The 27,330-nt window shown below is 35.7% G+C and overlaps 1 protein-coding gene across 7 annotated transcripts in view; it reads right to left on the reverse strand.

Annotated features, from left to right (window-relative positions):
- The window catches only part of LOC124360348 (polycystic kidney disease and receptor for egg jelly-related protein-like), a 202,855-nt gene that overhangs the window by 130,346 nt on the left and 45,179 nt on the right, over positions 1-27,330 (reverse strand). For all 7 annotated transcript variants that reach the window (XR_006922237.1, XR_006922234.1, XR_006922235.1 and 4 more), the window contains 2 exons: positions 24,203-24,384; positions 1,120-1,339 (listed from right to left, as the gene is read on the reverse strand). Coding sequence is in view for 4 of the 7 variants with exons in the window: in XM_046813902.1 (XP_046669858.1) it covers positions 1,120-1,339; positions 24,203-24,384 (402 nt within the window). In the remaining 3 variants the exon portion in view is untranslated. The remainder of the gene's footprint in view (positions 1-1,119; positions 1,340-24,202; positions 24,385-27,330) is intronic.

Consider the following 27,330-nt stretch of genomic DNA (forward strand, 5'->3'; position numbering starts at 1 on the left):
ACTACCTCTTCTGTCAGGATTTTTTTTCAGTTCCAGAACTGATGGTGAGCACCGAAATCTCCCCAACTAACTGTAATACCTTAATCTAAGCCAAAATATACTTTTTTATCTAAGCCAGAAGGACGGATGTATTGGTTTTATTGGTACAATATAATGATCAAAGAGAATTCGAGATTGTTTTGCCTAGGGTTTGGATGTTATTCGTATGATGTTTTTTGATTATTTTGGCGGTCGGAGACTTATGAATAACGAAGGCTACACCTAAATAACCATCTTCTCTATCCAGTCGTAATAACCTCGTGTCTCTCTTAAGATTCCAACAATCACACTGCTTATAGCAACTAGCGCTTTCTACTGGTGAATTATTTAAATAATTCATTCCTGTGACGGTAGTGAAATAAAATCCATGGACATAAAAACATTGGTTTCAATAAACCTTTATAGGTTTATAAATGTTTAAAGCTTAGTATCGTGTTATTACGCGTTTATTTGATACATTGTGAATATACCGATAATAATCGTCAAGCGAAAACTGAATTAACGCTACTGCTACTCAATTTTATTGCTAAGGGACAAGTGACGGTCGCGAGTTTAGTCCTTTTAGGGCTTTGTAAGACAAATAAGACGTTTAGCTTTCTATAACGTTCTGCATCTTTAATTGACTGTAAGCTATTTTCAGGTATTCAAACAATTAAAATTTAAACATTATAGTTTTAAAATTATAGTTACACTATTTATCAAGAAGGGCAGTACATAGTTGTGAGAGCGTTATGAGAGTGGCCCAGTCATAAGTAATCGATAAATTTAAGTATGCTCTAAATGTTTTGGCTATTTCAATTTCAAGATAATTATAGTAACTAATCATCCTTAGAGGAAGTTAATCTCACTTTGGATCATAACAAGTAAGCTGGCAGCCCCTGTATCGTAAATTTAACAACACGTAAAGATTTTACCAACTGGAATACTATTTTCGAATCATCAGTCGATATATTCCTTATAAACTTAAAGTTAAAATACATTGTATACTATTTTCATCCTTGGATATGACCATAAATGTATAACTAAATTTGTTAAACAATGTACTTTCACTAAAGAGATTTAGACTGTAAAAATTCTTACGTGTGAGTTGTTTGGGCTTACAGACTTCACTCACTCCTTCTGGGTCATTGGAACTGACACATGTCCACGTAACGAATAAGTGTGATTGCTTTTTGGCTGGCGCATTTGGATCGTATGACTTACTTGCACTCAAATACAAACCATGTTTCCGATAAATTTTTCTTTCGTTGCTTCCGTCTATAACAGCAACTAAGGGCAAATCTGCTACTTCTATGTAGCACTGTAGTATAAAACATACATTTACATTATAATCAAAATAAATACAATTAAAACATCAATACATATTGTACGCAATTTATGTATTAAAATTAGATTTCAAAAGTAGTGTACTTAAATTAAATTTATAATTTTAATGAAATAAATGTCGTCTTACAAAATATTTTATGTCTAAATATTTTAAAAGCCGTTAAAATTTTAACTACTAAATTGTAATATCTACGCCTTTTGACTTAGGTAAGTTGGTTTTAAACAAATCCGATATGTGCGATGTGACGAAACGTAACGAAATAAACATAACGTTTTGCTGCAAAGTAACTGTAAGTCGAAACCGCTCCACTGCTGCCGCGAACCTGTTACAATTCTACGTGTAAAACGCATTGATCCACTTCTATGTCAAGCGGGCCCGACGCATACCAGTTTAAGAGATCAAGATATTACTTGATGACCTTGAGTTTCGTTACTCAATTTTAAATTTATACGTACTTCTCGATCTTATTTTAAATCTGATAAATACGTTTTAATGTAACGTTATACTCTCGTTTACTCATTTTTCAGGAATCCAGCTGTTCTGTCTCGCTGCTAAGACAATAGATAAACTTGAAATCCTCTCCCTTACCTACTCCATGTATCCTACACCCTCTTATTCCCTTGTAATTTTTAAATATACTAAGTAATTATCACTATTTTTTGACGTGTCTGAAGAAGATATCCTTGATATCGAAAGTCCTCAAAAAATAATAAAAGTATTAAATATTGGTTTTATGTTTTAATGTAAGTAAGTTTTCAGTACCAATATAAGCTCCATCTACAACAATAGATTAAAGTGTTTAATTAACTTTATTAAAGATTTAAAACATTAATTTTACTAAATTGCTTAAAAATATATAGTTGAAGCATTTTACATGATATACAGGGTAAATTTTAATATATTTTAACTTTTTTGTTTTTAAGGTATGTTTATTTTTTTTAACATGTAGAAGTTTAATTTTTATTTTTATTAAACCAGAAATGTTGCTAATTATAAAATTAACTGCATAATAGTGCTTAATTATTTTGCAGAATAGTAATGTTAATCAATTAAATTTGATGTAGTATGTAGTACGTACGATATAGTTTTATTATATTTGATACACATAAAGACATTTTTGGTGAAATTAATTATTATTATTATAATTAAATTATTATTATATATTATATTATTATATATTATATATAATATATATATATATAGGTTTTGCAATTTTAGTCGTTTCAAGAATGCCTTAATTTTTTGTATGATAAAATAAAGGACTTTGATCCATATCGAAATGTGCGGATGGAATGTATCCTAAAGGATTTGATTGTAAAAAATTTCTAAATATCACTGCGATTTAAATAAAAAAATTATATGAACCTTTATTTCATACTTTTTTAGTTTAAATTTAAAATTACCCTCGAAATCCTCCAGATTTTTGCTATTAAGTGTAAAAATATAATACACATTTTTATATGACAAAAACAGCAATCAATACGAAAGTATATCAAATATTTGGTAAATTCTGGCTGTGGATATGAATTTGAAGTCTAAAATGTTGAAAATTAATAAAGTTATTATTTGTAAATACATTTAAATCTATAGTTTCATCTATAGAAAAGTTAGCAAAAAATTAAAAAATCATATTTTAAATATAATTATAACTTTAAAAATAAAAGTTAAACCTTTAACCAATATTTGCTTTTGTAATTTTCAACACATTTAATAATAATCGTATTTTAATCTTAAACAAACGGAAAATAGATTTGAAGGATATAGCAATAAGAAAATATTCCAATTATGAAATTAAGTACTGATATAGCCATGACTTAACAAAACTTGATAGTATTAAGTAATATTTACAAAGTTTAAACAAAAATTGTTTGATCGAAAAGAAAGAAATAATTACTTTATTTAGAATAAATGTAAAGAATTAATTGAAAACTCAGGCGGAACTTAATATTTAAAGAGAATAAGTGGACATTTAAATTATCTCAATGCAAATTTACAGTTTGAGTACTAGGTTTGCAGTACCTGGGTCCAGACATAAAGCTTGTAAAAAAATAAAAAGAGGAAATCTTATTGCAAAGAAAATGAAGAACCTTGTATATGAAACTGCAATGGAACATGATATTTTTTTGCAAATCAGAGATACAAACACTAGACATATTTATATACAAAAGTTTACTAAATTAAGCCATTGATCGATTTTTATAAGAAATGCCAGATGAGGTAAACATTTTTGTACTTGAAAAAGCTGGAACATTGTTTTTATAGTGAAAATATAAAATTTTAGCTTAATAAATGGAGGAAAGTTCTGTGAGCGATTAAAAATGGCTTATTGAAAGGTTTGTTAGATTTGGAAGGATATCCTAATTTAAAAAATGTTGTACCTTATGTTGAAAAAGCTGCTCCAATTGTGGTTTGGATATATGTGGTAAAATAGGTTTTGATAAACATATTTTAAATTGCTTAGATAAAAATTAGAAGATAGTGTTGGATATAGATTGGATAGTTATGTAAAATCAAACATTACAAATTTTGTATGTATAATATTTGGAGAATTATAACGTATGTGTTAGGATACTATACATTTTAGAGGAATTTTAATACGAAATAGTTTATTTAAAACAGTACAAATATTGTATGTTGAAGAGTGAAAAGGGTTTATATTGGTTTTTTTTATAAAAAAAGGTAAAATTACATATTATATTTACCTGTATGAAATAATTGAAGATAAAAGTTGTACAGAATTAATAAAATTTTTTATAGATAATAATAATAATAATAATAATAACGTCTTTATTTAGCAAGCGTTCTTCAAAGTAAGACTCTGGTTTACAAGACAACTTTTGTCATAACTTACAGGTAATTATTACATAAATTAAAGGTAATAATTAGTTATTCTAAATGATATAAAATTACATAATTATTCTAACTTATAAAATTATATAAAAATCTCTTTAACATGATTTTTAAATGTTACTATAACTAAGGGTCTTTAAAGCAGGGGGCAAAGCATTATATATTTCAGGTCCAAAGTAGCTAAAACCTTTCTTGCCAATTTCTAGGCGGACCCTAGGCAAATGAAGTAGGCTGTCCTGCCGAGTACTGCGAGAATTTATTTCATGTCTAAAAATAAGTTTTTTCCTGAGATATTTAGGTTTGCCAGTCTGAAGAACCCTGTGGATTAGTTGGGCAGTCTGTAAGTCACAGCAATTTCCAATTGATAGTATCTTAGAGCTTAATCTAAATTCACTGATGTGATCAAATTTCTTGAGATTATAAACAAATCTCAGAGCTCTGTTTTGCAATTCTAGTAAGAACCGTGACATACTCCTGAGACAAACAACGAGCAAAAAAAGATGGAAGAGCGTAATATATAGTGGGAAAAATTATTGAACGGACAATTTCTAGCTTAGAAGACACAGGCAGTACTTTTACACATCTATAAAGGGTTTTCAGTTTGGTCACAACGCTGTTACATATGGATTTTACATGGTTCGCAAAATCAAGATTGGAATCCAAAGTAACTCCAAGGATTTTTAGAGAACTGTTCATAACTAAAGGTTTGCCATCCAAAGTGACTAACTGACTAATGCAACCATGTGGCTGACAGTTCAGAGATGATCCCACCTGCAAAACAGCACATTTATCCGAGTTAAGCAGAAACCCATGATCATCCGACCACGACTTTACCCTATCCAAATCTGAATTTATCTTCCTTACAGCCTCTGCTCTCTCCAAAGGATTGTAAGACAATAATAGCTGTGTGTCATCTGCATAACAATGAAGAGAACAGAACTCCAGCTGGTCTTTCAAGTCTGCAGTGTATACAAGAAAGAGTATTTGGCCCCAGGCAACTACCTTGCGGGACACCAACAAAACGGGGCAACGCAGGAGACAGCCGACAATCAACTTTTGTTTGCTGGGTTCTCCCCAATAAATACGACGAGAACCATCGGACTGAATTTTCGTCAAAATGATAGAATTTAAGCTTAGCTAATAACAAATCGAAATTAACCGAATCGAAAGCTTGCGGAAAAGTCTAATCCCGTAATCAAGCTCTGAAAACCCCTATCCCATAGCAGAAAGCAGGTCATCAGTGACATTGAGAAGAGCGGAGCAGGTGCTAAAAACCCTGTCTAAAACCTGATTGTGCTTCAGGCAGTAAATCCTCAGATTCCAAGTAGCTGACCATCTGCTCTTGCACAACCTCTCCTGTATTTTAGAGACGACGGGAGGATCGATATTGGTCGAAACTGAGAAATCGAAGTAGGATTGTTAGTTTTCGGAAGAGGGATCACTACACTCTCCTTCCAGCAGGAAGGAAATTTCCCAGTAGTTAGAGACACATTGATTAGATGGGTGATTGCTCCAATACAAAAAGGTGCTTAAGCCTCTGACCATAGCGATGGATATTCCGTCCACGCCAAAAGCAGTACCTAAAATGGTGTTCATAAGCTCCCTCACCTTTTGCTCAGACACGCGCATAAAGGTGAAAGGGGAATTTACACCTGCACACATATTTTTGGCTAAAGAAACTCAGTTTATCCATGCTTATGTTTCGTCCACAAACCATGGTTGAAAAATAGTCATTCAGCTCTTTAGGTGAAAATTGATGAGGTTTTTTCTTCATTTGCATTCAGAATTCCACCAGCCCGCAACGTAGCCCAAAACTTCTTTGTGTTTTTTATGTTTAAATTATCGGCGAAAAACTTCTTTTTCGCCAATCTTACAGCCACATTGAGTGCGTTACGAGCCTTACAGTATTCGAGTCTCGATTCTTGGGTTTTTAGGGAAAGATAGACATTTTTACACCTATTTCTTCTTTTTGTGTAAGGTCAATCAGGTTGGAGTCCCTCCAAGGAGCTTTTTTCCTGGTTATTCTCTTTCGCACCATAGGGGCACACACGTCAAAGATTTGAATAATATTTGAAGTTTAAATTATTAGTGATGTCATCTACGTCTTCCAGGGTTATTATGTCTTCCCAACAAAAACTAGAGGCAATCTCAATAAACTTCTCATAATCAAAATCTCTAAAATTGCGATATGATATGAACTTAGCCTTGGATTTCGGTTTCTCACATAACACGTCACAGTATATCAGCTTGTGGTCGGTGATACGTTTACCATTGTGCTCCAAGATATTGGAGGTGTCGACTATTCCTACATCTGGATTAAAATTCTTATCTACAATTATGACGTCAATAAGAGACGATGTTACTCTCAGTGATGCGAGTGGGTTCCCTAACTATTTGGACGAGACCCAAAGATTGAATAATTTTTTCGAGATATTTCACATCTGCTCTTCTCCTGTCCAGGAAATTCACATTCAAGTCACCCAACAAAATCACTGAGTCTACCTCGGGTGACATGTCAATAAACAAAGCATGAATCAAAGAACTTATGCAAGAATATGGCGCGCAGCTGGTGGTCTATATGCAATACAGACACAAAGCTTCTGACCCTTCAGACAAACCAAGCCACATATATATTCAATGTCAGTATCCACGTTGAGAAGTCTAACAGGAGTAAACTTAATAATGCACCTTACATACAGAAACTACACCTCCTCCAACGACCCATCAGAGACGGCCTATCGCAACGATGAAGTGTGTAGCCCGGCACATCGAACACATACGAGGGAACATCAGCGGATAGCCATGACTCAGAGACCCCAACAAGTCAAATTGAAAATCATCAACAACCGAACACAACTCTGCAAAACCTGTGTTAAGCGATCTAAAATTTACATGCGCTACTCTACAACACAAGTGGCAGTCGTTCGATCTCGTTTCCCGACTGGATTATACTCACCGGGGCACAATCATTAACAGGAGACAACCTGAGTACTGGGACAGATGACATCCGGAGCAATCTCACTTCCACACCGGGCGTGACAGGCCTCATAGACTATTTTCAGTGTCTGAAAATCAACTCCCCCATACGATTATTCCCGTTTCGATTGAGGTGTCTCCCGTCACGGGAAAGATGATAGTTTCGGATAACATCGCTGTTGTTGAGAAACTCAACATTGAAGTTATTGCACATGAGCATTAACTGTTCATTTAAGTGGAAAAGTGCTTGCTTTTTGATATCCCTCCTTGTAATAATACTATTTAAAATAACAGTAGCATTAGGAAAAGTTCTTTTGGCAGTACTCAACAGGTCCGCGAATGCGTGGAGCACCGCTCTCTTGCCACAGCCCCCATTGTATCCAGGGCCACCGTTTGTATCCGCGAACTAGGTTATTAGTTCCAACAAAAATGTATATTATCTCAGGTTGTGCTGATTTATACTTACTGATCTTATCTCTGATGTGAGATATTCTAGCCCCTGGATTTATATCCACAATAGCCCCTCTCTCTTCACATTTTTTCCCCGAATAACGTAAAAGAGAATCACCGATCAGCAAAACATTGGACATGGTCTTTTCCTGATATGTTAAATTTAATTCCTCTCTAGACTCAGCACTGACTTTGCCACTAGAAAACCTTTTCTCTTGGCAAGGAAAACATTTCCACGAGCAAAGGTTTCTTTACCTCCTTTAAAAGTTACTATTCTTAGTTAACTTAACTGCCAATTTAGGTTTGTTTACTGACTTCTGATACCATTTCCCTGATGCATTGCATACTGTTGTGTAATTTACACTATTATATCCCCCTCAGCAAGGGACTCAAAACGATTTATACATTTCACAGTAGCACCATCTGTCAAAGAATTTACAGTTTTATTCTCAGTTAACTGTAGATCTCAGTTATTACAATAATTTTCAAATTCGATAGCCCTTTCTTTCGGTTCTGGACCTTCGAGCCGTTGGTCTACTTCTCTGAGTGGTGAAAGAAATAAGAAGACAACTCAATGGTGAAGGTGTCGGGGAATGGACCATATACCGCGAGTCATTAGATTGCTACTTCTGCCATACACCTAGTGTTACTGCCGACCAGTCTAGCTTTAGGCAAAGTTCAGTAAGGTGTGGAAAGGATGGGTCGTAGAGTAAGAGCTTATCTCTGCCTAGAGTTTCCAAAATACGCACAACCTACGAGGATTGGCAAAGGTGCCTCCGAGATATAAATTCTCACGAGGGAGGAATAGGTGGAGTACATGGCAAGATATCAGATCTTTTGTTAGGGAAGGGTCATGTGGACGAAATTGTTTCCGCACTTTTGGGTACAGGTTCTGAGATGAAGGTTATAAGCGGCGAAGTAACCGACCACCACCAAAACGCTGAATGTTATTCTGAAGCCGTTTGTAATACACTTTGGATCGCGGATGGACCAACTGAGAGGATTACGGAGATATTCCAAACATTAGAGGAGGCTTAGGACTTGGGAAACCTTGCATATCCCCTCTTTAATATTAGATTACACCTTTGGAGTGGATATAATTAAGAGTTAGAATCCGATGGAGATTTTGTCTGAGATTCTTAGAGTGTGTGGTTACTGATGCGGAGTTTAACAGTGGGTTTAATGGTTGTGCTAACTCTGATGACATTGGTAACAATGGGTAATAATGGTAATAGTAAACTCTTTGGACCGTCTCAAGGGGTTTTAGGTAACCCAAAGGAATATGTATAGTCCTATAAGAAGAGGATCAGTGGTCAAACCCCTGAACTGTCACTCCGGTATCAGCGGCAGTAGTGTCCACGCTGAGCCAGATTTTAGAAAGGGAACTTCGACTAGTCTACCAAGTTGTAGAGAAGTATCAAGTGTTGCAGCATGTGATCCAGCTAGAGGAAAGAGTAGTGCCCATAAAGCAATGCCATTATTCTTGGACTTTAACAGTGCAGACACTGGGTAACGAAGTGGAAGGAGCATTTTGAGGAACGAAATCGTGGAGGCTTCCACTTCATCCTGGTGCTCTCCCATTGTTAGGGTAAGAAAATCGTCAGGGACATTTTGGTTTTGTATTGATATGCGTAAGGTCATTGATGCCTGCAGAACGCTTTGCAGTTTTCCGGGTCTGGGAAATTGGCACAGGGGATTCGTGGAGAGTTTAGTGACGCTGACTCGAACGCTAACTAAATTCCTCAAGGAAGAAATGAAGTAGTGGTGCGACCAGAAAAATTAGGCTGCATGTCACGAGCTGAAACTTGTTTTTATTCTTTGGTTATCGTTTCTGGATTATTTCCAAGAAATGTGTTCTCAAGTGGACGCCTCTAACGAAGGTCTAGGAGCTTCATGACTAAATTCCAGCCTGGTTTGGAGGTATTTATTGCTTATGTTAAGTCGATTACTTTTCGACTAAGTACCAGGAAAGAAATTTCTCTACCTCCGAGAAGGAGTGTTTGGCACTGGTCAGGGCAGCTCTAAAGTTCCGACCATAATGTTGTAGTATATCTTTTTACCGCTTTTTTAACTTATCACGTGGCCCTCAAATGGCATAGCCTATAGCAATACGGCACCTTACATTCTGCAATCTACTTTGTATTCTTGGTGGAAGTGAGTAGTTTTTAATGGAAAAGACATTTTTTATACTTCCACATTCAATTTATTTAAAAATCGCTTTCGCCGGTTAAGGCATCATCAGTTAGATATTGTTTAAAGAAAACCCATATGTGTAAAATAGAATAAAAATATGATAAAAAAATTTAAAACTAACTGTAAATACCAAAAACTAATAATTATAAAAGAATTATGTAGAAAAATACATTTTTCTTTTTTCACTAATAGTATAAAAATATCACTGAAATTTACGGAAGGTTGGGAAATACAATTATCTTTTAAAACTGTCATATACGCACTTTCAATTTTATTTCTTTTAGTCCAGGAAGATTCTTTAAACACTAAACTAGACGTTTCAAAATTTATATGATGATTTTCCTTTACTGCATGTTCAACTAATTTAGGTTTTTCAATGTTTTCTTTTTTTATAATTATAAATATGTTTTTTTACCCTAATTTCCACAGGTCTTGATGTTTGACCGGTATACGTCTTGTTGCAACCACAGTCAATTTTATATATCACATTCTTGGTTTCTTGTTGTTTTTTCGGTTTTAATTTTGTTAAGTATCTTCTTATATTATTTTGAGACTTAAAAACAGAGCGTATGTTAAATTTATAATTTATCCTACGAATGTTTTCTGATGTTCCTTTCACGTAAGGAATAGTTACGGTAGTGAGATAATTAGGATTGTTTTTTTTTTGGTAATTTGCTTGCAACTTTTTTTTAGCCTTAGCTCGTTCAATAATTGACGGAGGGTAGTTGTTTTTAATCAAAAGTTCTGTAGTATAGTTTTCCTTTAAAATTTTATCTTTTTTATCAGTTACCAAATTATTAATCTTCTGGAACAAACTTTGTACTAATCCAATTTTTACATGTTGAGGATGATTTGAATTATAATTAAGGTACTGCCCACTGAAAGTTTTCTTGTAAAATAATGTTGTTTTAATTGTGTTTTTTTTTGTTTTTGTTATCAAAATATCAAGAAATGGAATTTCACTGCCCTTTTGATCCCGGGAGTTTTCGCATGGGCGTCTGCCCACGTCCCGGCGTCTGGTGCTCGGGTATCTGCCCCAGTCCCGGCCAAGATTTATTGAAAATGTAGTGCTTCGAAAATGTTAGTGTTACACAAACTTTTTATTAATCAATGGATTTTATTGATTCTTTTTTTAATATACTTCTCTAAGACCCTACTACAACATAAGCCCACCTAGAATTATAATAGAAATGCACAAACAATTTTTTGAAAAAAAAAATTATACTTACCAAAAAATGTTTTTTCAAAATTTTCTGTTTCCATTTGATATAGAAGGCATAAAATGAAATTTCTGCTCGAAAATGAAAGCATTATGTCCTTGTACAAATAAACATGAGTTGTATTCTAAATTTTGACTTAGTTATATTCACAAATAACTGAGATACAGGTTAGTAGTATACTTTGGCCGTTGCTGGGACAACGCACTCCGAGACCGGTTTCTGGGACAAACCGTGTGAGACCGAATCTGGGACAGAAAATTGTTAGAGAGCGACTAAGAGTGTGAGTACGGGTAGTCAGAAACCGCGCCGCGCGAATCACCACGCATGTCATCGCTGTCCCGCCACCGACACCACGCTCAAATTACGTTTATACTTAAACGTCAAATTACGTTTATACTTAAACGTTAAATTACGTTTATGAACGTTAAATTACGTTTATGAACGTTAAATTACGTTTATGAACGTCAAATTACGTTTATGAACGTCAAATTACGTTTATGAACGTCCAAATTAGGTTTATACTTAAACGTCAAATTAAGTTTATACTTAAACGTCAAATTACGTTTATACTTAAAACGTCAAATTACGTTTATGAACGTTTAAATTACGTTTATACTTAAACGTCAAATTACGTTTATGAACGTTAAATTAAATTACGTTTATACTTAAACGTCAAATTACGTTTATGAACGTTAAATTACGTTTATACTAAAACGTCACAAATTACGTTTATGAACGTTAAATTACGTTTATACTTAAACGTCAAATTACGTTTATGAACGTCCAAATTACGTTTATACTTAAACGTCAAATTACGTTTATACTTGAACGTCAAATTACGTTTATACTTAAACGTCAAATTACGTTTATGAACGTCAAATTACGTTTAAACTTAAACGTCAAATTACGTTTTATACTGGTACGTTTTTACAACGAAGTATTATTCAACACTTAGTTTCCTTTTTTAAATTGCACATATATTTCCTTTCTTGTGGTTTAGCTGTGTAGTATTAATAGATATGAATCCATGAGGTGTTTACCAGCACTCAAAACAGAGAGCCTCAAATTGGTTGAAAGTCATGTCAGAAACCTACAAAGTCCTGGAACACTCTCTTTGTATAGTACTTGTTCATTGTAAACAGACACAACAGATTAACATTGTTTCGTATGACCTGCATATCAACTCGACCATAGCTCTGACTCAGGTAGACACAAGAAATTCCCTTTATGACGTCCTCTAATGAAATAGTCTTTGATTTTAGTTTGCTCTTCTAGGAGGCAGTCATCAAATACCACAAGTGAGTTTGGTTTGCAGTCATCGATAGAAATGAGATCTTGACAGGACGAATAGAAAAACGCTATTTGTCTTCTAAGGTTTTTTTCTAATCTACTGTATTGTTCACGCAGATCTACATATGCAGGTTGTTCTATTGAACGACTGAACACGTATAGATTCTTGAACGGAACTCCATCTTTGTTGTAAATGAAATTCAATAACAAGTTCGTTTTAACCACTCCCAGACGGTCCTACAATAAGACAACCGTAACGGTCTAGGTAAAAAATTGGTCTTCGAATTTATCTTTGCAATACACTTGAATTTCCATAGTATGTTCTCTTACATACATTTACAATTTAACAGTTTTCGCATATTCTATAATGACCCCATGCTAGGGTTCGGATATTGTTTTCGAGTACGAATCGCTTGTCGTCCTTTGATGAAAGTACCACTTTATGGTGTTCTACGCTGTAGAGATTGTGTGCTTGACTCCGAATTGTATTCATCGTTTTGTAGTGCTCGATGTTACTAAACAAACAGTCGTTTATAGTTGCTAAAGGTAATTTCATTTTCAACTACAGCTTTTTTCACGCCCTTAGACCTCTTTATGTAATGGTTGTCTTCTATATTGCTCGCATACATCTTGGATCGTAGTCCTACAAATTCTCGCATGATTCGACCATTAAGTTCATCTTTCATTTTACCCAGAACTTTTTTGTTTACGTGGGGGAGCCCATATTGGTTGGGGTTGGGGTAGTCACTTGTATCAAATAATCCAATTATATGTTTCATGTCTTCGTAGAAGTTTTTAGTTTTGATGTCATATATATCAGGGAATCGGTATCGGTGTACACCATTTTTATATTAGATCCATACTTCTCTTTCATTACATTGTAGTGGAAATCATACATCAGTGTCTTTGATATGTCTAGAATACTCATACCTACGTAAATAGGTTTATTTAACAAAAGTTTTTTTCTTACTAAAATGTACAGCAAACTAGGTTTTCTGTAAAGATGGTTCGACTCTTAAAGTTCGGTTTGCTAACCCATCTTTCCACTAATTTGGACTTAGTACCCAAACGAATGTCCACACGATTTCTCATATTTTCCATAGTTTTTCCAAAAACTGAGTTGTTCATAAGGTTTGAAAAAGTCTTTCTCAAAATCATTTTTTCGCCTTTGTACGCTCCATGGTATTCAGATTAATGTACGGTTGCAACCAATTGCTTTGACTGAAACTAAGAAACTCTATGAACATGTTTTAGTTTCATACCCAGACTCAAATAAAGCTTTAAATTTTTGTAGTGTACGACATACTTTTCTTTGCCATAGAGAGTTGTCAGAAGCTTTGCCATTTTCGATCCTGGTGGGACTCTACGTTCTGGAGCGAGAGGTAGATCAGAGTGTACGTCGTGTAGTTCTTCAGGATATTCCAAATCAACTTCTAATATGTAGCCTGTGGGTGAATCGTCACTAACTTTCATTACATCGATGTCTGTACTGCTCCACTGAAAGTTTGCACATGGTAGTTTTACAGACATTGCCCACCCATACAGGTTGTTTGCATCCAAGTACATGAGGTAGTTGTTTGGTTTCGATTTGTCGTAGTCTTTCATGTAGGGATTGTTTGCCTTCGCATATCGATGAGAACACTGTGAAATACCACCACGAATACCTTTTTCAACCATGAGTACCATATCGATGTCAGTCAATAGGGACAGTTCAACTTTTGTAATTTTAGCATTGCGTTCCAAGCCAACCCCAGGTGCTGTGAAATACCATGCAGGATCTAATTTGTATGTATTGAGACATACATCCCTGAAGTTTTCCATAACATCTGCAAGCAGCAAGACATCGGTTTCGTTATATAGCATTGTATATTCTTTCATGTTCTGAATGTTAAAGGCGGTCCATACATCGCACGCATGTTTGTAATCTTCATTTGTTATGTGTTGTTTATTCAGTCTATTGTAAAATTCTTCTTGACTAGGTAGTGATGTTTCACTATATTTTTCTATACTGTCCATGTAGTCGTAAGGGTACACTCCTTTTCGTAGCAATAAATTGAGGTCCTTACCATTGTAATATGTTGAGATGTGTTTGAATTGAGATCTAGTCAGATTCTTTGCCAACCTATCGAGACTTTGTGACATGAACTTGAATGAATCGATGAATCGTAGTTCAATTCCACCTTCCACACTGACCGTAAAGGAAATGTACCGCTCCTCGTTGTTGGGTATCAATGATATGCGATTTTGGAACTTACCAAACTCTTTAATGAATAGGTGAGTGTCGTAACCTGCTAAATTGTGAATGAAAACAGGAATGAACCTAGGTTTTTTGAAATTGATGTTACACTTGTTGTGAGCTGCTCCTCTAAACAAACCCGTCAAATGGTTATGGTCTCTAACACGATCATCACCAAGAAAATTTCCACAGATATGACACGTAGTAGTAGATTCAAACATTTCCTGTTGCTCTTTTGTCATCAACTGCATGGGGACTATTGCTTCACTCTTGTAAAGTTCATTAATCCTTATCGACTCCTCAATCAATGATTTTACAAATACATGTGCAGCATCGTCTCCAAAGTATTTAATCGGTGGTTTGGAAAAGCCGTCTTCTGACACCCCATACATACAGAAGGAAATGGCATTATGTTTCTGATATTTAATAGTGAACGATTGGTGATTACCATTACAATCCACTTTACAACGGTTTGACATGTTGAATAGGTGCTAGACAGCATTCAAAGTCTGCGTAATACACAAAGGGCACTCTCATTGAGCAATTGAAATCTTTAAATCTAATTACAGTTCCTGGCTCTGGTAGTTCCAATTTCACAGCATCGTGTGTGTTACAGTCTTCTCTATGCTTGATGAGTAAATCCTCTCTCGTAAAGTGTTGCAAACACCTATTGCATATCCACATCTTATGTCCATTTTCGTGAGATCTGTGAACTAACCAAACGGGACATATCTTTGATCCAGCAGTAGTGAGTGTTTGTTTTTTCTCTGATAAACAGTAGATTAACATGTTTTTTCCATCTCGTTATCAGTTTATTCTCAGCGGGATATATCGAACTTGTCATCATAAGCATAGACATTAAACAGAAATTGCCACTAAGTCTTTCAAACTTTGCTATAACATCAAGTTTCATGGGGCATTCGCAAGTTGCTAGTGCATGAAGCAGCTCTCGTTTGAAAGGTTCGTAATTGCTGATTCTTTCTGGATGAACCTTAACTGGATGTAAAGCTGCCAGAATAGACCACATAAAACATTTCTGATCTTCGTTTTTTACATTAATAACAGCCTTTTTGGATTGAATCTGTTTTGGTAGAACCACATAGCTGGATCCGTGAAAAGGAACGTATCGGTTGACTCTGATCTCCAAGTCTTTCACACTTTTTAGTGACCATTGAGAACCGTTTTTGCCTCAAACTCCTCCATCTCAACCAACATCTTAAAGTTTTGCTGAGTTATAATAGTCAGACAGAGACGTTGTCGAGTAAAGAATTTCATTTTTCGTTTTAAAGTTCATGACTTGAGTCACCTCCACATCGTTTATTATTATTTTCTTGAATTCAGCATGATAAACCATGGTTTACCTTAAGATTCTTTTCTTTTACACCTTCCTGAAGTTTTTCAACAACGAGTGGTTTGCATATCTCAAGAAACATTTTTGGATCTTTGATCCCACGTTTGTTCATAATCACATACGTTTTCAATCTTCCCGTGAATGCCGACTGGACTTCTGATATTTCATCAAGTATTGTCTGTGACTCCTCTGGAGTACGTACCGGAACCAGATGAGGTGTTGAAGGTGATTCTGTTTCAGACAGAAGCTGGTCTCTCTTCCATGGTAGGGCTAATCGAATTCTCACTATTAATTGTACTAGTCGGTGTCTCACTAATAATCTTTTTCACACCTGTAGGAATCTTTTGTGGTCTAGTCGGTTTTCGGATCATCGCTTCAAGAGCTATATCGTTTGTATTTGACCTTCGGTACTTGTTTGACTTCCCTTGGTCGTTTTGGGTATTTCTTTACCAGCATGTTGATGTCTGGAGTGGGTGCCGGCAGTCTTGGTGTCAGTCTCGTAATGGGTAATATTTCACTCCTGTATCGAGGACCTTCATGAAGTGCTGACAAGCGGATATGGCGTTTCGATTGTTTGTGACGGTTCCAGTTGGATGACTCTATTGGTGTTTCACAAATCCAACACATTTTACTTTTAGGAAGCTGGTTTGATTTCCATCTTTTTCAGACGTTCGTTATATGTCATTACCATGCTGGTTTTTGGCACATTTCTGAGATTTTTGGTGCCGAGCCATGTTGGAAACCGTTATTTCCTTACTGCATTTTGGACATGGTTTCTTCTGGGGTTTTATTTGAGCACGTACATCGGTCGGACTAAGCACGTTGTATGTTGGACTCTCTGGGATATGTAGTGGTGAATTGTATACAGGACTATATGGTATATGCAGTGAATAGTCGGACTCATCCGGAACTTCAAATGGTGGTGGACCAAGTATTGATATAATTTTCGATGAATCGGGGTGTATCCTTTTTACTGGTGGTTCAAACTTTGGAGCGTCAGCTTTAGATGGACCAATTATAGCTCTAATTTGGAATAGAAATCTGGAGTGTCTATCATAGACAAATCAAAATCAGCAATCGCGTCTTGTTCTTCAGGTCTGAGATTTGAATAGGACTCTGGCAACATAGACATATCAAAAATCAGCAATCACGTCTTGTTCTTCAGGTCTGAGATTTGAATTAGGACTCTGGCAACATAGACATATCAAAATCAGCAATCGCGTTTCTGGAATTGATTGTCACTCACAGCATCAGCGTAGTTTTCCAACATAGACATATCAAAATCCGGAGTTTGTCTGTCTAACGTAGACATGCATTTCTTTGTTTTTTTTATGGCGGGACATGGAGAAGTTCCTGACTTCAGCACCACACCTTGAACATACTTGTTTCATCGAAGGAGGTTTTTCATTGAATCCGTTGGAAGAAGCGTAAGCTGGTGGATTTGACGCTGACATACACTTCTTTGTTTTTTTTGTGGCGGGATAGGTTAGATGCAGTAACCTCTGCTCCACAAATTCGGACATTTCTTCATTGATGATCTTCGAAGACCATCCGTAGCATTGAGAAATGCTGTTTGGTTGCTAGCAGGAGAAAACGCCATTATTACAGAGCTGGCTACTCTCTTACTGTATGGGCGATTGACGATGGAAAAGGATGAGGTATGGATACACTTCTTTGTTTTTTTGGTGGCGGGATAGGTTAGATGCAGTAAACCTCTTCTCCACAATTCGGACATTTCTTGACTGATGATCTTCGAAGACCATCCGTAGCATTGAGAAATGCTGTTTGCTTGCTAGCAGGAGAAAACGCCATTATTATAGAGCTGGCTACTCTCTTATTGTATGGGTGATTGACGATGGAAAAGGATGAGGTATGGATGGATGAGAATAGGAAGAGGAGTAGGAAGAGGGTGGGATGAGTGGAAGGAGGGATGAGAGCATTATTAATACATTTGACTCTCAAAGGAAGAGGAGTAGGAAGAAGGTGGGTGAGTGGGATGAGTAAGGTGCGGTGTCTCGCGGCGCGGCGGTGACTGGACAGTGACGAGGCGCGTACCGATTGTTTGTATACTTATAGAAACAACACGCAGTGTCTCACACGGCGCGGTGGTGGTGACGGTTCAGCAGTCGCTCGGCGCGGTGTGATGACGAGGCGCGTGCCAATTGCTTGGCGGTGACGGTTCAGCAGTCGCGCGGCGCGGTGCTGACGAGGGCGCGTGCCGATTGCTTGTACACTTACAGTAACAACGCGTGGTGTCGGTGGCGGGACAGCGATGACATGCGTGGTGATTCGCGCGGCGCGGTTCTGACCACCCGTACTCACACTCTTAGTCGCTCTCTAACAATTTTCTGTCCCAGATTCGGTCTCACACGGTTTGTCCCAGAACCGGTCTCGGGTGCGTTGTCCCAGCAACGGCCAAAGTATACTACTCAGGTTTACAACTAAATAATGCACATGTAGTTAACATTACGAAAAACACATGAAAAATGTATGTACAGATAAAATTAAGTATTGTCACTTGCTAAGTTACAAATTATAACAAAAGAACATGAATAGTTATATTTTAGCTTTCATCAATTGCTTTTACGATGATGATCTTATTGTTACAAAAAATGTTTTTCTGGTGTGTTCACTAACACTTGTGCAGTGGAAAACACTTTGTGTGTAGTCCTTTTTTACATTTTTTACAAATGTAGCTCGATTTCTTCCTCTTGCCACCCAGTCTGGTGCTGGCTGCACTGCAAACACGGCAATTTCTTTCCTTTTTATTAGGAAGTTTTTCAAAAAAACGGGGTAGTATTCCAGCATCGCCTCCACCTTGATTTTCATCATCACTGACATCGGTGTCTGGAATCGGGTGTCTCTGTTCTTTGACATCAAACCATTCAGCAGATAAACTGTCAACTAGAGTCACTAAAAATTTTAGTCTAGTCATAGGATTGGTGGTATTTTGTTTATACAAAATATATGAATTCAAAATCATCCTGGATAACAAATTGAAAGTTAATTTTTTCCAAAATTTGGCCGACCTGCGATCACCCATGTATTGGTGTAACATTTGGTCATGGCCATCCACACCGCCCATAAAGTTATTGTACTCTCTTATTATTTTAGGTTTAGTAGTAATGTATATTTTATTTCCTCGTTTTTTTTATGTTTGTTGTTCTCCAGCTTTATACACAGTTGATAACAACATTACAGGTTTTTTTTGTGTTTTCCTTTGTCTAAAACCAAGTAACAGCATTGAATTTTTCCTTTTGTATGTTCTTTCCCCAATTGTGTAATTTGTTTTTATTTCTTGAGGCACACCCTTCCTGTTCATTCTAATTGTTCCAGTCAAATGGGTACACTTAGTGTACAAAGCTTTGGCCAATCTAACAGAAGTAAAAAAATTATCAACAAATATATGAAAACCTTTGTATAAACATCCAGCTACATCAAGAAGTTTCATAACTACATTGTAGGCCAGGCCTGTTTCCCTTACATGTTGTCTATCGGTATTTTTTGCTCCTTTATAGACAAAAAAATGCACACAGTAGTGGGTTACTGCATCACACAGTACCCACAACTTGATTCCAAATGTATGGTGCTTTTTAGGGAGATACTGCATCAAGGGGTTTTGGCATTTAGTCGGTATAATACTTTCATCAATAGAAAGGCACATATTGGGACTATAATGGTGCTTAGATATCCTATTCATATGATCTATTAGGGGTTGCACACGGGCACAAGGGTCATAATTTGGCTCCTTAGGTTTAGGAAGGTTCCGTGTATCAACCATATGGAAATATGCCAAAATTTCTTGAAATCTATTCCTACTCATCATTCTCCCGAACCAACTACAATTCTGACTGTTAGATTTCCACCAGTAACTTGCATAGGTAGGTTTGTGATTTAGACCCATATTTATTAGGATACAAATAAAAGCCTGAATTTCTGCAGTTGTAACTTTGACCCATGTTCTCAAACTATTATTCGGTCCCAAATTAGAATTGTACTTTCTGACAACTTCTTCAGCGTACATATTTGTATATTTTACAAACATTTCCATCAATTTAACTGTGAAAAACAGCCTAAAGTAAGCAATTGATGGTGTATTCATGGGAGGACAATGTTTCAAGCCGGGCAATTCTAAAAATGAAAATGAATGACTATAACCTGGATCATTTTTCTGCAGTAACATCAATCCATCCTTAATTATTTTCTCCACTGGAATCATCAGTTGAATTACCATTAGTATGTCTAGGCCTAGGCCTAGAAGGTTGTCTAGGTTGCTGATGTATAGTAGTAAGCCTACTCCTTACATTTTCACCATCAATACTACTCTCAGATTCACTTTCCGATAAAATCCTAGGCCTACTTACAATTGGAAGAATGTTTGATGATGGTCCTGGTTGATCTGGATCATATGTGGGATCATTATCCGTGTCATCCACTTCAGAGGAACTACTGTCAACTTTACTGCCAAAATTATTCAAGAAACTCTCATCACTAGAAAATTTTTCTTCTTCATTTATCACTCGACTAATCGTATTGTCACTAAGAGGTGAATTTGCCCGTTTCATTGTAAATAACTACAAAGAATCATACACTCATTGTAAATAACGTAACCAATAAACTTCCAAACAATAAGGTTAACTACAGCTCATAACAAACAGACGATACACTCACGACTGACGACAATGAGAGCAGACAGCACATGGCACCGAGCAGCCACAGACTTCTAGTTTGAACGAAAACATCGTTGCCAAATTGAACTAAAAGTTCCTTTACATACTATAACTTTGTAAAGGTGTTCATTACAAATGGTTTAATATAACATAAGAAGTATTCAACCGATTATATTGTATTAAAAAAAACATTTTTGTGAACGTCCGGAAAATCGGACGTTGGGATCGAACACGATCTTACAACACGTCCGAAAAATCGGACGCTGGGATAAAAAGGGTTACCACATTTTCAATAGTAAATTTTATCGATGGTCTAATTGAATTGATGTGCTTTAAAAATTCGTCTTGGATGATAATTTTATTTTCTCATACACAAAAGACATCATCGACATACCGTAACCAAATTTTGGGTTTAATACTCCAATTTTAAAATCTATTTGTTAGAAATATTAAGAACAAACTGATTATTATTTGTCTGGTTATTATCGGAGGAAGGTAATTCGGAATCAGAAAAAGGACATATTATTTTATTGACATTACAAAGCCTTACAATCTTTGATACTTGTTTAGTAAAAACATTATGAATCGTATCACTGACAATATAAAAAGTTTCTGCTTGAAATATATCTAATTCAATGGGATGTAATCTCAAAATGAGTGGTTCATGAATAATTTTATGATATGTACTAACATTGTCTCTTAATTGATACCAATGTTTGATATCTTCTGTTAGCCATACTTTCTTAGCCTTATATAAGGCAGGTTTTGAGGTACGAGATTTAGAGTTAATTCTGATTTGAAAATAATTAGGAAATATATTTTACTTACGGCATTGGTTATTAAACGAAATATGTTGTGTGCATAATCTTTGTTTTTTTTTTAAGTTTCCTGTACAAAACACATAGTGGTCCTGTGTCGACTTTTTAAATTTATTTAAAAGGCGAAAGCGCTTTTTAAACAAATTTAATAAGGAAGTATAAAAAACGTCTTTTCCACTAAATTCTGCAATCTAATCCGTCGAAAGAGTGAAAAGTGTCATTAAGGCCTTGATATCGCAGTTTTTAAAGAATAACCACAGAAGCTGGGACTCGCAACTTGGAGAATTCCAATTTGCAGTAAATACCCCTGCCATACTCTGTATGGGATGACAACCTTGCTAATATATTTGTGGTCCTTCGATCAGAAAAGTAACACTACCTACAGATGAAATATTGGAGAAAGTTCACAGCTTATGGAAAAAGATTCTCAAGTAAATTCACCATATATTACGGAACACCTTGATAAGTGGACATGAAAATCAATCGAAGTACCCATGGCGAATCTAATTTTTTATCACTGACGTGTCGAGAGGGGCTTTTTGAAAGTATAGACTTCTCTTTCTTTGAGTCCGTAAATAGGGGCGTATGTCGTCGTCATTGATCACAAGGTCCTAAGGTCACTAATGACCTGACTGGCCGAGAGGAGCTTGTGAACGTAGTTATTGTTCTAAACAAACTGTACTACCTCTAAGCAAGTTCTCGATAAATATCTTTTAGCAGCAGTTCGACTACATTTGGGACCACAGTACCGTCAACCGTGGTAACCCACAGCGCTGCAATGACGATTGTGGAATCATTACCCGAACATCCTAGCAGGGTCTTTACACCATCCTGAGTACGAACCGAGGGTAGACCTGAGGACATTGTTAGGACAGAATGGAGATGTTTTTTCAGTATCTATTTCGTGAAAACGTAACCTGCATCGGTCGCACAATCCCATCGCACGGAGGGGCAACGAGTGAACGAGAAAGGAAACAGGAGCACTCTTCACGGAGACGCATCCGTGCACAAAAGAGGGTAAAACTCTGGCCACAAAAGATACCACAATTCCTTGTTGGAACAAGACAAAATTCCCGAGAGAAGTGGGGCGCTGGCTCGTAACGATTCGAGGAGGACGATTGGTCGATACACTAGACCAGGCAGAGAAACACGAAAAGGTAAAACCGGTAGGCGACAGGCTTCACGTCCTTGGGCCAGGAGTCAAGAACTTCACCGACGGGTGCTGACAAATGACGTAGTTCCCCAAAGTAACACCATGTCGTCAGTGCCCACGGGTGCATTGAAGAAAAACTTATTTAAGGTGCCATTACACTCGGTTAATCCTTTCGGGGGTCCGAACGTGCGAATTTAGTTATCGGCAGAGGAAGAATCGGTGACGGCGAGTACAGAAGCTGGATAGAACTTCATTCCGAATGGGTATTGTCAAGTTAAACGATTGCTACTGATTCTTTTGGTGGTTTGTTTTGTTTAATTGTTTGCCTCCAGTTTGTGGCTAACGTTTGTAAGAAGTGTTCCTGTTTTATTTTCATAATCACGAATGCATATGCCTGCAGCCACGAGACTGGACGTCCCCATCTAACGGTTTAGGTCTCTTTGGGTAAATTTTGTTTTAAGCTTCGTTTAGGCTGTTATAGCTTACCACGCTATTCAACATAGAGCCACATAGTTACATAGTACCGCAGATAAAGTTACAGACGGAACTACCAGATGCCACCTAACTCGTAACGCCAACAGTGGTAAATGGATTTATAAATTAAAATCTCACTGACTAACCTATTCAATTTGTTTTAACCTCAAAAATTGTTTTAGGTGATTACCATTAGTTTATTTATATTTTAGGTTTGTTGAAATTTTATTCATTGCTCAAGTAAGAATGAGAGAGTGAAAGCTAATAAGAGTTATTTTGGAATCTATATTGTTCTACCAAGATTTGTTTTAGTTTTTGTTTCTTTTAAATTGAAGAGATAATTTTAATGTGATAGTTTTGCTATATTTTTCTATTAGTGATGATTAATTTGTCTTCTCATTTTGTGTGCTATTCAGTTACATGTGAACCTTCGTTTATCCCGGCCCTATGGTTTTAGGTTTCGACTTTCAACGAGTCTTAAATTGCAATCCTATGATACTAGTTTTAGTCGTGGCTGTAGGTGAACGTTAGCAGTCGAGTCGTTCGGTAAGCTTACGGCTGCGTTTGGGGTTTTGCAATCTCGTTTTGGGCTTAATACGATCGTAAGTAATTGTTTTAACGACGAAGCGAGCTGTATGTGTGGATAAGCGGACGGCACTTTTGGAGTTACCATCCATATCTTTTAATAATTGAGAGTGGAAACCCACTTCTCTGAGTGCAGTTCGCGGTTCTCAGCTCGAGGTATTGGAAACATTATCAGTAGTTTGAGAGAAAATTTGTCAACTTTCCCTGTGCCTGTGATGATAAAACCGTCTAGCTCGGGTTTACGGGGTGATTTCGATCACCATTTAATTAGATACCAACTCAATTCCGTGGCACGGGTTAAGGTTTCTTTACTGAGTTTTTTAGTAGACTGTGACGACACATGAAATTTATGTCATTGTGCGTTGGGCGATCCATGGCAACTCTCTCTTGCGGCAAATTGTATCGGACTTTTGGAATATTTTCAATAAATAATACGATTCATATTAAAAATAAAATAAAAATATCGCTAGTACCCAATCACTAGGAAATGACGTATATGTTATTCCACTATTAAACTAATATAAATGTTACTAACAATTAAATGATTGTGTAAACTATTTCCTAACTTACATATGAAAAGTTTATTGAAGATTTTCCAACTTGAGCATTTCTTACTTCAAGCATAATCTTATATCTGTGAAATTCCAATTTAAATGGTTTGTATTGTAAAGATGTAATGGCCGTGTATTCATTCATCGGTGGAGTATTGTCTGAGTGTAGATTGTATCTAGGTCGACAGTCCTTTTTTCCGGCTGCAATATAATAAAACGACATTTAAAACATTACATTTTCAAAACCTCGTTGAACTAACAACAATTATAATTTTCAACGTATATTAGTATTTTATGTAGAACATGACTAACTTTTTGATGAGTAGACTAATTCTTAGAACCTATCTTTTATGTGTATTTGATACAAAGTTAGTACAAAGAGTTATCTTCAGGATACAGTCTATGACTTTTATAAAACAAAAACAAGACCAACGCAATAATGTATTTAACATACAGGGCTGCCTCCTTAATAGTAATATTTTAAGTACATTTATGTTTAATGGGGAAAAGAGAAGTAACTAATAACCTACTGTAACAATATTCCAGTGTACTATTTATTGAGGACCACTTTAGTACAGGATCTACGGGGGCTTATCATAAATAAAAGTATTTAAAAAATCTCATTAGTAATTATTATTAGTATACGGACCCAAGGCATAACGAAAATATTGTCTTTGCTTCCCGTGTTGTGCAATATGGTGGTTCCTTAGCAAGAAGAGTCGCACGGAAAACAATAGCATTTCCGTACCAGTATACGTAGCACTGTGTAAAAATTATTTTTTATCAAAGAGATGCACTATAATGATAGTTATGATGTGTATAGGCATATAATTAATGATAAAAGAGCTTACTCAGAAAATATTGAAGAACATATTTTTTATTATTATTTAAATGTTACCAAAATTATACTTATAGTTTCAACTAAAACTTACAGTAAATTTCCTTAGAGCTCAACATTTTTTCAATTATTTATAACGAAAATTAATCTACAAATTCCATTCACATGGTTTCTATTACACCAGGACAGCATCGTCTTAAATGGAAGAACAAATGGCTTCATGTTTTGGTTGGAATTTCCCTGTCGTTTATTCTCGTCATAATGACATAGAAATGAACTATAAAAACATGATCATAATCTTTTTGTAACTAATTTAACTATGTGTAGTGTCATACATATTTAATTAAATTTTTTGAAACTTGTATTATGAATATTATACTAAATTAAAGTATTTTTTGTTGTCATTTACCGCGAATAAGGAGCATTTATATTTGGATTGCGTAATGTTTAGATTCCAACTATTAAGAAATTTATGTAAAAATGTAATAGTATTACTATTTACACTGGTTTCTGAAATTATTCATCATGCTGCGCGTAACAATTTGATTCTACATTTCATTTGGTCCTCATCAGCTTTTTCTTAATTTCGTGTCCTTATTAAGTAATAGTTTGAAGTTAAAAAGAAACTAAACGAATATTTTCGAAATTAAAAATTAGAGATTCTTGTAAAGATGCCTTCAGGGAGCTTGGATTAGTGACCTAGCTCTGTCTCTATATCCTTGTGGTGGCGGTGTACTGCTGATTCAAGTGTAACTTGGTCCAAGGAATGAACGTTCACCAATACTCGACTATAGGCAAGGACAACTTCCGCGTACAACAAAGAACTGCAATAATCAAACGTGTGCCGTCCGAGATTGGTGTCAAGCTTATCAATATACTCCCTGAAGACTTGAAACAAGTAAATGACCCCAAACAATTGAAAGCTCGTATAAGGCACCTTTTCCTGTTGAGGGTGTTCTACTCAGTTAATGAGTTTGTAATATGCCGCTGGGGTAGGGTCAAAACTAACACGATCAATCCTCTGGTTCTGATGTATGGCATGTTAGGTGAGAGAAATTGTCTCTGCATGGGTGACTGAGTGCATTTCTTCGTAAAATGTTACGTGACGTTTGTATGTAATTGTAAAATTTTGTTGCTTCAAACCAGTTATTGTTATTATTATTATTGTTGGAAGCTTTGATAAAAATTTTGCATTTTTTACCATCTTCATTACAAGAAAAACAGGAAAAATTAGATATTTTAAACGATTATTTCATCGTTAAAGTAAAGCTATTGTCCGCCAAAATATTTCTTCAAGTCTAGAAATAAGAAACAGTCACTGGGGCCAAGCCTGGTAAATACGGTTTATTTTGTAATTATTGGAAATTTAATTACATAACTCTGGCCATTCCGCGAGGATCTAAAAGACAGTGGTCATAATCTCAGTGAACAACTCGGCCATCTTCGCCTTCTTCGGAGCCCGTTTACTTTAAAAATCCGTTGCTTTGAATTTTCTTTTGTTTAAGCAAACAGTTTTAATGATATATCCATGTTCCATCAATAGTTATACATCAACCGAAAATTGCCAAATCAGATTTAGAATCCACCACATAACTGTGTTTATTCTTCACTGTGAGTAAACTCCGCTCAAATATTACCGAGATTTTTTATATTAAATTCTTTTTCAAAATTAAAACCACTATCTTGCGATTAGCCTGTGGACTCAACTATATCACGCACTTCAATTCGTCGATTAAAATCGTATCGTGAATTTGTTTATAATTTCAACAGTACATCAGGATCTGTATTCATCTTTTCTTGATGTACCTTCAAGTTGAAACTCGTTTATCCAATTTAAAAGAGTTTCAAACACATGAGCAGATGTGCCATGACATATTTTAAACTCAGATTTGAATTTTATTTGCTTAAACCCTTTCAATACAAGTGTTTAATTATTACTCGAAACGGAATTTCAACCATATTTATAGATAAACTAAGGTTGTTTACTCAATAGACAACAATTAAACTATGTGATGGACACAGTTTAAAATTATACAGCTGGCTAGTTAGAACTTCTACTTAATGGAAAGAATTTATTTCCGATAATATGATCGCCATTCCTTCGAGTTTAGAAATATTTATTGAACGACCCTTGTATTACTCTCCGACTGGCAGAGTAGAGATGTTCGGTGGCAGACAGATTTTACGCAGAGTAAAAGGACTTTCACAAATACTGGTTGTTACAATATGATAATTTCTTATGTATACATATACTAGGTTATTAACAATAAATAACGCAATATTTTGTCATTTTATTTTAAAATCTTTAC

The sequence above is a fragment of the Homalodisca vitripennis genome, chromosome 4 (assembly GCF_021130785.1).
Source record: "Homalodisca vitripennis isolate AUS2020 chromosome 4, UT_GWSS_2.1, whole genome shotgun sequence".
NCBI lineage: Eukaryota > Metazoa > Arthropoda > Insecta > Hemiptera > Cicadellidae > Homalodisca > Homalodisca vitripennis.